Source organism: Pleurodeles waltl, chromosome 4_1 (assembly GCF_031143425.1).
Source record: "Pleurodeles waltl isolate 20211129_DDA chromosome 4_1, aPleWal1.hap1.20221129, whole genome shotgun sequence".
NCBI classification, from domain to species: Eukaryota; Metazoa; Chordata; class Amphibia; order Caudata; family Salamandridae; genus Pleurodeles; species Pleurodeles waltl.
Genome location: NC_090442.1, coordinates 110083158 through 110095285, shown reverse-complemented (window position 1 = coordinate 110095285; position 12128 = coordinate 110083158). Strand labels below are relative to the sequence as shown.

At 46.2% G+C, this 12128-nt stretch overlaps 1 protein-coding gene across 1 annotated transcript in view; it reads right to left on the bottom strand.

Annotated features, from left to right (window-relative positions):
* Positions 1-6808: 6808 nt before the first annotated feature.
* The window catches only part of LOC138287083 (glycine N-acyltransferase-like), a 239255-nt gene continuing 233935 nt past the window's right edge, over positions 6809-12128 (bottom strand). The window contains exon 5 of the mRNA XM_069227444.1: positions 6809-7232. Within this exon, the coding sequence (XP_069083545.1) occupies positions 6809-7232 (424 nt within the window). The remainder of the gene's footprint in view (positions 7233-12128) is intronic.

The following is a 12128-nucleotide window of genomic DNA, read 5'->3' as shown; positions in this document are numbered from 1 at the left end:
AAAAATATTTTTACAATCAAAATATTTTTACAATCATTCTCAATGCGAATGGGTTACCACCTACTTGAAATTGGTGGTAAAATGCAAATGTTTTGTGACTCATAGGTATTAGGAAACCCTAAACGTGCCCCTTCCTAATACCAAATTTCAAACCCAAATTGCAATTTTGTAACATGTTACGGAAATGCAGTTTGGGCCTGGTACATAGAAAAATGCCTCTTTGGGTTTGCAAACTGCCCAATTCTGCGAATCGGGCCGTTTACGAACGTAAAAACGCTTTGTACAACTGACCCTAAATGTCTTAACATTATTGTCCCTTTCCTTTGTGGCTCTAAAATAGTTGTTAGGACGTGCGATCCACACTTTCCATGTAGGTGCAGCGTGGGTCAAAGTCACTAGTTTGCTGCAACACATAGAGTTGAAGCCCTGTCCAGTTCTTCAAATGGTATTCCTTGGTGTCAAACTGAGGAATTCAGTACGACCATACAAACCAATTGCAAGATGCCATTCAAATGGACACTGGGCAAGTGATTTTACATCTCTGTGTTGAGACGTCCTAGAACAGAGAACTGAAGTGCATCATCTGTACTTTGCTTTTGGCAAGAAAAATCACAACGCTCAAGAAAATACCAACAAACATACCTGTGCCCCGCACAAATCAGAAAACGCACTTTGCAGTGAGCAATCCTTGTACTCTCCTACGCCAGTGGTGGTCTTAACAAACAGTTACATCAAAACTGAAGTAATTCAATGTTTTCACAACATGAAATAATCGGAACACCGTAGCAGGACAGCAGTCTACATTATTCTATTAAACACGTGGAACGGGATTTTCTTATTTGCAATGGCGCTATCAATGTCTATGGGGAGGGTCATGGAAATGGGTGCGTGGGAGGGGTTGATCAGTCAGTTTTATAACTTTTTTATTCGGTATGAAAAAAAAATCATCTATTACAATAAATAATCTCCAATACATTTGTTAAAATTAGCAATAAAACCATAAATAATAAGAACACCCATCAAAAATAAAAACATATATAACACATACATAAAAACAATAAAATAGAAAGATTCATTCTAAAAACTCTGCATTGTTACGCCAAGTAATACGCCAAGTAATAGCCCCCTTCAGGAATGATCCCAGCCCCTTCCACACCAATGCATCTGAGGCCATCTGCAGCCACATAAAAGCAGGACGATATTGTACAAAACCCTTGGGCCTTAGGAGAGGTAATAAAAAACGAGTTCTGAATGGTGCATAAAAAACACAAAACAAAGTAAAATGGGGCAAGCTCTGTTGGGACACCCCATCACAGGGGCAGGGTCTAATACATTTGTCCCCATACTGACCTAACGGGAAACACAGGTTACTTCTGATGATCCCCAAACGGAAACGGGTTATGAGAGACCTTTCCCTCACATCCTTTATCTCTAAGAGATAGCCCTCAGGGCCTACCCACATCTTTAACATAATGAAATCCCTGATCGATTTTTTCCCTAAGGCCCCCTCCCTCCTATTCTTCTGGATTCTTAAAAAATTCTCCTTAACCCATTTCTTACCACACCTGGTCAGGCCTTCAGGATGATCAACCAAATCAGGCCGCGACCAGGGAATATTCTTTACATTGTCACAAACCAGACAATCCTTTAAGATATCCCTATTCAGAGTGGCATGTTCGTTAGTCCAAATTGAGATCCACAGAAGAAGGGGAGCCAACTGAAGAGTGTCCTGGACAAACTCAAGCTCCAACTCCAAATGAAGGCTAAAACCAGAGATATTTTGTCCAACTCCCAATAGCCTTCTACAGAACCAATTTTCTTCCACCGTAAGGGCTCGGGAGTCCCCATACCCCCAAAGTGCAGCACCATAGAGCAGGACGGGGAGGCATTTCCGCCTATAAATTTCAAGCAAAGGCTTGATGGGTTTACTACCTACCCTAACAGCAAAGTCAAAAGTCGCGCCAACTGCTGCATGAAAAAGCGCACCCCTTCTGGCAATACAAGGTTTCCAAGATCCTTTCTCATCAAAAATAATCCCTAGGTATGGAAACTAATGGACCCTACTAATAATTTGATCCTCCACCCTTAGCTCCCCCACCCTGCTCAGGGGTTTTCCACACACCATAAAATGAGATTTCTTAAAATTGACCTCTAAACCCAAAGCTGACATAAAGGAGGCATAAGCTCTAACTATTTCCCGGAGACCATTCATAGTGCGGGCCGTGAGGACTGCGTCATCCGCGTACGTTAGCACAGGGTTATCAGTACCATTCACCATTGGAACATCCCTACAATGTTTCATCAGAAAATCAGACAATCGATTTGTATATAGAAGGAACAAAGTAGGAGCCAGAACACACCCCTGGGCACACCCCTTGAAAACTTAAAGGCCTCTGAGCATTCCCCATTCGACCCCACCCTCACATTTGCAACCGTCCCAGAATGTAGATATCGGAGCAACTCTACAATATTAGGATCCAGCCCTAACTGATTTAATCTCTTCCATAATATAGACCGGTTCACCTTATCAAAGGCACAGCTAAGATCCATAAAAGCAAGATAGAGTGTACCTTTCCTAGCCTGCGTGTATTTGCCTATCAGCATCAGTAGGTTGAGACATTGGTCTCGCGTGCCAAGGCCTTCCCTGAAACCATACTGGTCCTGGCTTAAAATATCATTCCCTATCATCCAGGACTCAATACGCCTTAAAATAATCCGTCCCAGAATCTTCACCAAAGAGTCCAGTAGAGAAATAGGGCAGTAGGACTTAGGATCATTTCGGTCGCCCTTTTTAAACACTAGGACAATACATGCCAGTCTCCAAGAGGCAGGGGTACCCACAGTAACTGCTGCATTAAGGACATTTAAGAGAACAGGTGCCCATAACTGGGGGTTCGCTTTATACAAGTCCATAGGGATCGAATCCGGGCCCGGAGCTTTATTGCTCGCATTACTCTGTATCGCATCCATAACCTCCTGGAGAGAGAACCTAACTGCTAGGTTAGGAGCCATCTCATACTCGTTCTCCCGGTTATTTATTAGGGGAGAACCCTCAAAAATACTACAAAAGTGAATTACCCATGCTTCCGGAGCGATGTTACAGCCAAGGCCCTCAGATGTATCTGTACCAAAGGAACCTCTATTTACCACTTTCCAAAACAGGTCAGGATCCTTCAGAGCTGTGACACGTTCTAATTCTTCCCAGGCTTTATCTTTCTGTTTCATCTTGCTATCCCTCAGGGCCCTCTTATATTTCATTCTAGCTTCTTTTATGAGGACCCAATCTCTAGGATGTTTCTTAGTGGCCATCTTCAGGTTTGCCCTTGCAACATAGCAGGTCTTATCGTACCAACCACAATTACGTTTACTAGGTTGGCTGCTTACTGAAAAAAGGCAGTCTCTCACTGCTGCATTTACTCTTGTTATTGCATTCATAACAGTCTTTGGATTAGGAGCCTCTATCAAGAGTGTGTCCATAAATAAATGTACCTTTTCCCCCACCACCCTTTCTACAACTTTTAGGGAATCCACTTGCTTCCACCCAAGCCGCCTACCCTGGTCCTGTATCTCCACTACTACCGGCCTACCTCGTCCTAAATTACGTAGGGCCCCAGGGAGTTTAAAGGATACTATAAGGGGATTATGATCACTGAAACTCTCCCCCAGCACCTCCCCCCCAGTCACAAGGTCTTTCAAAGGTTGAGACATAAAAATATAGTCAATAGTGGATTCAGATCCTCTTCCCACATAGGTTGGGAGTTGATGAGTGCCAACGGCTTCTATATCACACACATTCAGAAGGCCCATCTTCCTGAGTTCCTTGATTAGAACCCTGCCTCTGGAGTCCTGCAGACCATCCACTGAATAATCCTTGCAGTCAAAAATAAAGGGATTAACCACAGTACTGAGCCTCCCCAGTTTAGCATTAAAGTCTCCAGAGACAATAACACAGAATTCTAACCCCGTCTCCTCCATTCTGTGTTTCAAAACCTGAAGAACGGAAAACAGGGCCCCAATTTGGCATCCCATATCCCACACAGCGTTATAAAAGTTAACCAGTAAAATATTAAAATTATTAGAGAAAATTACCCACACCAGCAATATACCTTGGTGATTACAGTTAATTTGAAAAGCACCCACTATCTTAGAGAAGCGGATTAGGGTAACCAAGCCACCCTTTGAGCGGCCACCAAGAGACTTCACAGCTGGAATTGCAAATCTGTTATACCCATCCCACACAGACAACCCCTCTGACCAGGCTTCCTGAAGCATGATCACATCAAAATTAGTAACACACCTAATCCACGCCTGATCAGATAACTTAGCATCATACCCCGCAATATTCCATGAGATAAGATTACACTGTGGGGGCACCTCTTCCCGTATAGCCAGGGTCTTGGCGCTTTGTCAGTCCACCCCTTCCAAGGATAAATTACTGTTAGTGACAGTTCTTCTGCTGGTTGCCTGGTGACTATTCTGACCCGGGGGGGGAACCTACCAGGACCCGGAAACACCCCGGCACTCATTGCATGTGGTCATAAAAATAACCCAGAGGGACCATACCAATTGCACCAGGTCTAAATACAGCAGGGCGGTAGGTAGAAAGGAGCCTTTGACTCAGGGCTGGGTATCTAACATTTATAATAATACAATCTTCATCCCCCACCTTATTTTTGGGCCCAACCCATCCAATTCTTCTGGCAAACAAAATATCATTGAAATCCTTACATGAGAAATCACAGTTCTTACTCAACCAATATCCAGCCTTGTTTGTGAGTTGGGCCGTGGACTCAGTTACCCCAGGGGCAAGAGCAGGTACATTCGTCAATACCACCACATAGGGGGCACAAGCTGGAGGGAGATCCAAACAGGTCAATGTAGGCCTGGCCGTCAGGAGATTCAGATTATTATTCCCAACCAGCTGTTGATCAGCCCCCCCGCTACCACAAATTCAGGATCAGGCGGCCTACTACACTTAGGCCTATTGACAGTCCTATCCGCCCTTAATATAGAAGTCGGTGCAGCCAACGCAATATCAGCATGAGCGCCCTGACCCCCAGAATTTCCAGAATTAGCCAATAGCTGAGATGATTTTCCCAGAGGCCCCAATGGCCTTGCAGCGTCCTCCAGCAGGAGCAACTCCTCACAAGCGTGGGATAACCTGGTCGGGGCCACACATCCACCTGCACAATGCCTCCCCTGACTACCTTGCACAGATATCAGAGAGACTGCCTTTTCTATGGCCGATATTTTTACCATAACGGGGGATAAAATCTCCTAGATTATTTCCCGAAATTTTGACAATAAAATAGTAACATAACAAACCATCTGCTGGCAAGGTGCAGGGTCACTACTCGTACCCTTAGGGAGTTCCAAGGGGGATGTTTTTGACTTGGGAATCGATTTCTTTAAGACCTTTTTTTTCCTCGGGGGGGCTACATTTATCCAGGGGGCAGGCCAGGGGAGAAGATAATAAAAGTATTTTGCTTCTTCTGGAAGGGCCTTGGCCACCAGAACCCTCTGTAGTCTCTTTTAGCTCAATTTGAGCAGGTTCAACAGCAATCATGACAGTACCTTGATCCCCCCCCCGGATACGTCACCTCCACATCCACAACCTCACGAGGACCACTATCTATTGGGGCCAGACGCCAGTCCTCCAGTTCCATGGATAACCTCCTTTCAGCCAGATCAATCTCCTTCGTTACGAACCCAACGGCTCTTGCGAGGAAGGAGTCCAATGTGGTGGTGCCACTCCCCTGTCTACTGCCGCCACCACCCCCTCCCATGGGACCAGTTAGCGGACCTCTTTTCCTGCCCATTTTAACAAAATATTTCAATAACGAATCAAACAAAACAGACTAAAAAATAAAAAAATATTAAAGACCCACTAGACCCACTAAAAAGGCTCCAAAATGATCCCCAGTATATAGAAAATGAATAAATAGTCACCCTTCACTGGAGATGAAAGAGGGGTGGCCCAGCCCAGCCTCTGACGGGCGCAAGACGGGCTAGCCCTTGGCCCGGGCTTTGCCCGGGCGCCGCCCGCGCACGTCCCGCGGATGCGGGAACGCTAAGCAGTTTTTAAAGGGCTCCTGCCCCGTGAGTTTGTGCCTGCCGCAGCCTCCTCTAGTGACGCGCTTCCCGCGGATGCGGGAGCGCTAAGTAGTTTTTAAAGGGCTCCTGCCCCGTGAGTTTGTGCCTGCCGCCGCCTCCTCTAGTGACGCACTTCCCGCGGATGCGGGAGCGCTAAGCAGTTTTTAAAGGGCTCCTGCCCCGTGAGTTTGTGCCTGCCGCCGCCTCCTCTAGTGACGCGCTTCCCCTATCAGTCAGTTCCTTTCCAGCACTCCCTGGACACATGCCCGTCCAGCAATCATACCAACTTCAGAGCACCAGCACCACCTGAAAAAGAAATGTGCAACAACCCCTTGGAGATTGACAAGCTTGATGAAGGGAGCCCATGTCTTTCACAAGCACCCTTCATGTATGCTAGTACCTTGAGAATTGTCCTTGTTTGATAAAAAGCCAGTTTGTCTCTGATTTGGCATACCTGTGCACCTTAGAGGGTTACTGTCTCATAAGGAAATTGATCACATTTTAAAGATGTATTTTTGTGTTTATTGGTGTTTTCTCAGGGACCACTTGTCACTTGCAGGGTGCTTCTGACTCCATCAGTGGAGCCTCAATCACACCATTCTATTTTAGAAAAACGTACATAGAATACATAACTTTGATAAAAGTGCATTTTGAACAAAAGACAAGATGACACAATCGGAGCCTGTCACCTTATGAAAACCTCCAGTCTGCTATGTTAAGTTGCCCTCCTTTGTTGCCGATAGATCCACCGAACGCACTCATTAGGGGCCTTCAGGAGACCAGCTTTACTAGCTGCTCTCTGTGCCTGCACGTTTTGCTGTGCAGTGATTAAATAAAATGGAAAATCTACCCACTGTAGCCGGAGTAACGTAGTGAAGTGTACGAGGAGACGGGTGAAGAGCCCCCTGCATTGATATTCTGGCAGGGTGTACGCCATCCTTATCTCGGAGTTCTGATCCATGATACACCATGAGATGGGTCTCCCTCCTGGATCCCGCATACACAAGGAAGGCAGGTGCTGGATGCGTTGTCGGGTAAATTTAAGGCTGGCCTCATGTCCAGTATTTATCCAAAAGGCATTTACCAGCTCAGCTTCAGCATCACTGACCGGGGAACATTGAAACTCTGACTGCTCATCCCTGCAGAAATGAGAAAAAGTAATTTTTTACAAAGAATGCACCATGTATTGCTGTCAATGAAAAAGTAATGATCTTCCTTCTAAGCTAAAAATAATAACTTATTCAGAAACATAATAAGAATACGTATTTTACCACAACCCAGTTGGTAGGCATTACCATTCTAAGTCGATTGAATAGAATGACCACATAAATAATGTGCACTCAAAGGGGCTTATTTACATGCATCTTGCTCTGCAGGTGTTAGACTTTTCATCCTTGGCGTGGTCTCCCTTAACTTTTTGCATCTGTTCCCCAAGTTGCTGATGTGTGCTGGACTCTGATTTTGCTGTTTTTGTTACTCTGGGGACTTTACCACTGCTGACCAGTGCTAAAGTGCAAGTGCTCCTTTACAAAATGTGTATGTGATTGGTTTATCCGTGATTGGCATATTTGATTTACTAGTAAGTCCCTAGTAAAGTGCACTAGAGGTGCCAGGGCCTGTAAATCAAATGCTACTAGTGGGCCTGCAGCACTGGTTGTGCCACCCACATAAGTAGCTCTGTAATCATGACTCAGACCTGCCATTGCAGTGTCTGTGTGTGCAGTTTTACCTGTAAATTTGACTTGGCAAGTGTACCCACTTGCAAGGCCTAAACCTTCCCTTTTCTTACATGTCAGACACCCGTAAGGTAGGCCCTAGGTAGCCTCAAGGGCAGGGTGCAGTGTATGGTTAAGGTAGGACATATAGTAATGTGTTTTATATGTCCTGACAGTGAAATATTGCTAAATTCGTTTTTCACTGTTGAAAGGCCTGTCCCTCTCATAGGTTAACATGGGGGCTACCTTTAAATCTGATTAAAGTGTAGATTCCCTTTGGGAGCGGATGAACATGGGGAGTTTGGGGTCTCTGAGCTCACAATTTAAAAATACATCTTTTAGTAAAGTTGATTTTAAGATTGTGCGCTTGAAAATGCCACTTTTAGAAAGTGAGCATTTTCTTGCTTATACCATTTCTGTGACTCTGTCTGTTTGTGGATTCCCTGTCTGGGTCAGTTTGACAGTTGGGCTAGTTGCACCTCACACTAGACAGTGACACAAAGGGAGCAGGGGTGTAGCCTGCATATCCTGATGAGTCATCTGTGCTAGGAGGGAGGGGAGGAGTGGCCACTCGCACCTGAAAGGGCTGTGCCTGCCCTCACACAATGCAGTCTCCAACCCCCTGGTGAGTGTCTGGGGCCTGGACTGGGCAAGGCAGGATTTCAAATTTCAAAGAGACTTTACTTCGAAGTAGACCTACTTCAAAGGAGAAACTGGGTATAAGAAGGGCACTTAAAACCACAGACTCTAGATCACTTCTGGACATCAAGAGGAACCTCTGCCTGTAGAAGAGCTGAAGAGCTGAGGAGAAGTGCTGCCCTGCCTGTGACTGTGCTTTGTGGAGCTATCCTGCAGTTGCTGCTTCTGCCAGAGTAAGAGGGCAAATACTGGAATTTGTGTGCCTTCCATCTTGTGAAGAAATCTCCAAGGGCTTGATTTAGAGCTTGCCTCCTGTTATTTGAAGTCTCAGGGACAGCAAAGACTTCTCTCTGCCAGCACCTGGAGTCTCTGGAGAGACTCCTGCTCTGACAAGTGGTGCCCTATCCAGTCCCTGGGCCCTTGAAAGGAAAGCTGGTGTAAATCCAAGGAAATCGACTTCGGACGACTCCAGACCGACGCTGCTGCTGAATCCGGTGACGCCGCCTGCACCCGACACCGCGACCTTCGCTGGAACGCGACACTCTTCGCAGGCCTGACGCCGCTGCAGCCCCGCTGAAGTCCGTGACTCCGTGGAAGTTGCTGCACCACGTCGTGACCGACGCCGCTCGAAGTGCGCGGACTCAACGTTTCGCACCAACGCCACGATCCCTGACTTCGCACATCGACTTGTTTTCACTCTTCACCAAAGGTACTGTACTTGGGGGTCTACACGACTCCGTGTCTGGCGCCGCTGGTGTCGGCTTGTTGGGAACGACTCCGTCACGACGCCGTGTTAACACCTCATCGAAGCATTTTTGTTTCTAAGCGCTATTTTTGAGTTCAATCTTTAATAATTCATAGCTTGACTCGTGTATATTAGATTTTTGTCATTTTGGTCTTGTTTAGTTTAGATAAATATTTCCTATTTTTCTAAACCTGTGTTGTGTCATTTTGTAGTGTTTTCATTAAGTTACTGTGTGTGTTGGTACAAATACTTTACACCTAGCACTCTGAAGTTTAGCCTACTGCTCTGCCAAGCTACCAAGGGGGTAAGCAGCGGTTAGCTGAGGGTAATTCTCTTTTACCCTGACAAGAGTGAGGGTCCTTGCTTGAACAGGGGGTAACCTGACTGTCAACCAAAGACCCCATTTCTGACAGCAGGTGTGTCACTTTTTGTGATGCACTGGTGGCACAGGCCCATATCTACAAGGCCACTCAAAGCCACTTGCATGGACTTTCATGGACTTCTAGATATGGAGCAAGGCAACGCAGTGCAAGTTGCTGCTTGGATTTACTTTGCATCAAAGTGGGCGTTAACAAGCAACACCCGTGGATTTTGACACATTCACGATTTACCTGATTTGTAAACCTGGAATGCGTCAAAAGCCTATGCCTTCCCAGGGGAGGCGTGAGGGAGGCACACGCCTCCCAAGGGGAGGTGTGAGGGAGGCACAGCGAGGAGAAATACTTCTCATCATTTTACTACAGCACAAATAGTAAGAGGAAATCGCCTCCAGTGATTGTTTTTGTGCAAGTAGTTGCTCCTTCCTCTACAAAAACAATCATCCCTACAACGCAGACACCCTTGCACCGTGGTGCAAAGGTGCCTGCGTTGGCGTGCAGCAGCCACTTGTGCGTCAGCACAGTGGAAACGGACAGGAATACCCCTTATCATATAGATACACGACATTCCTGCCTGTTACACCTGGCCGTTGCTGTTTTTGGTACTCTGGGCACTTTACCACTGCTGACCAGTGCTAAAGTGCAAGTGTCCTGTATAAATTGTATGTGTAATTGGCTTATTTCTGATTGGTGTATTTGGTAAGTCTCTAGTAAAGTGCACTAGAGGTGCCCATGGCCTGTAAATCAAATGCTACTAGTGGGCCTGCAGCACTAGTTGTGCCACCCACATGAGTAGCCCTGTAAACATGGTTCAGACCTGCCACTGCAGTGTCTGAGGGTGCAGTTTTAAACTGCCAATTCGACCTGGCAAGTGTACCCACTTACCAGCCCCATACCTTCCCTTTTTATACATGTAAGGAACCCCTAAGGTAGGCCCTAGGTAGCCCCATGGGCAGGGTGCAGTGTATGTTAAAAGGTGGGACATGTAGTGATGTGTTTTACATGTCCTAACAGTGAAATACTACTAAACTCAGCTTTCACTGTTGCAAGGCCTATCTTTCCCATAGGTTAACATGGGGGCTGCCATTAAATAATATTTATGTGCATATTCCCTTTCGGAGCAGCTGGAGTTTGGTGTCTCTGAACTTACAATTTAAAAATACATCTTTGGTGAAGGTGGTTTTTAGATTGTTAGTTTGAAAATGCCACTTTCAGAAAGTGGGCATTTTCTTACTTAAACCTTTCTGTGACTCTGCTGGTTTGTGGATTCCCTATCTGGGTCAGACTGACAGTTGGGCTGTTTGTGAATTCCCTCTAGACAATGACACAAAGGGAGCTAGGATGTAGCCTGCGTATCCTGATGGGGCATCTGAGCTGGAGTGGAGGGAGGTGTTGTCACTTACACCTGAAGGGGTAGAAGTATTGGACCCAAAACCCCTGAAAATCAGATTCCTTCAAGCATTCAAGAGGAACTACTGCCAAGGAGAAGAGCTGAAGAGCTGAGGGGAAGTGCTGCTCCTGCCTGTGACTGTGCTTTGTTGGGCTACGCTGCAATTGCTGCTTCTGCCTGTGAAAGGGGACAAAGACTGGACTTTGTTTTGCATTCCTGCTTGAGAAGAATCTCCAAGGGCTTGAGTTGAGCTTGCCTCCTGTTGTTGAAGCCTCAGGGCTATCAAAGACTTCACTTGCCAGCACCTGGACTCTCTGGTGAGATTCCTGCCCTGCCAAGTGGCCCATCCAGTCCCTGGGCCCTTGAAAGGAGAAGCTGATGGAAAAGGACAGAAATCCATGCACCAACTGTCATGCAGAGAAATGTTCAATGCACCATCTGCAACGTGGCTGAAATCAACACTCTACCTGCATTGTGGCTGGAAGATTGACACATTGCGGCTGGAGATAACGCCACAAACCCCACTCAGCGTGGTTTTCTGCCACCGTGCGACCGGCTTTCAAGCGCGACATCGCTGAGTGTGAAAATTCAACGCAAAGCCTGCCCGGACCCAAGATGACCGTCCAGAAATCGATGCATCGCTCTTGCGGGGAAGAAAAACGACGCATCGCCGACTGGAGGAGAAATGACATACGACCTCACTTGAGAGTAAGGAATCGATGCATCGCTGACTTTTCAGGCACACGTTTGACCATGCAGCTTTATTTTTGGCGCAAACCAGGTACTTTTGTGTAACAACAGCGTTCTCACTGTTTTCTATGGATTAAGACTCTTATTCTTTTTTAAATTCATATCTTGACTTGTGTATGTTGGATTCTTGTCGTTTTGGTCTTATTTGATTTATATAAATATCACCTATTTTTTTAAACTAGTGTGGTGTCCATTTTGTAGTGTTTTCAGTGTATTACTGTGTGTGTGTTGGTACAAATACTCTACACATTGCTTCTGGGGTTAAGCCTTTCTGCTCGTGCCAAGCTACCATGGGGGTGAGCGGGGGTTAACCAGGTGTGTTTCTCCCTTACCCTGACTAGAGTGAGGGTCCCTGCTTAGACAGAGTGCAAACTGACTGCCAACCAGAGGCCCCATTTCTAACACTGCCCTTTTCTTTT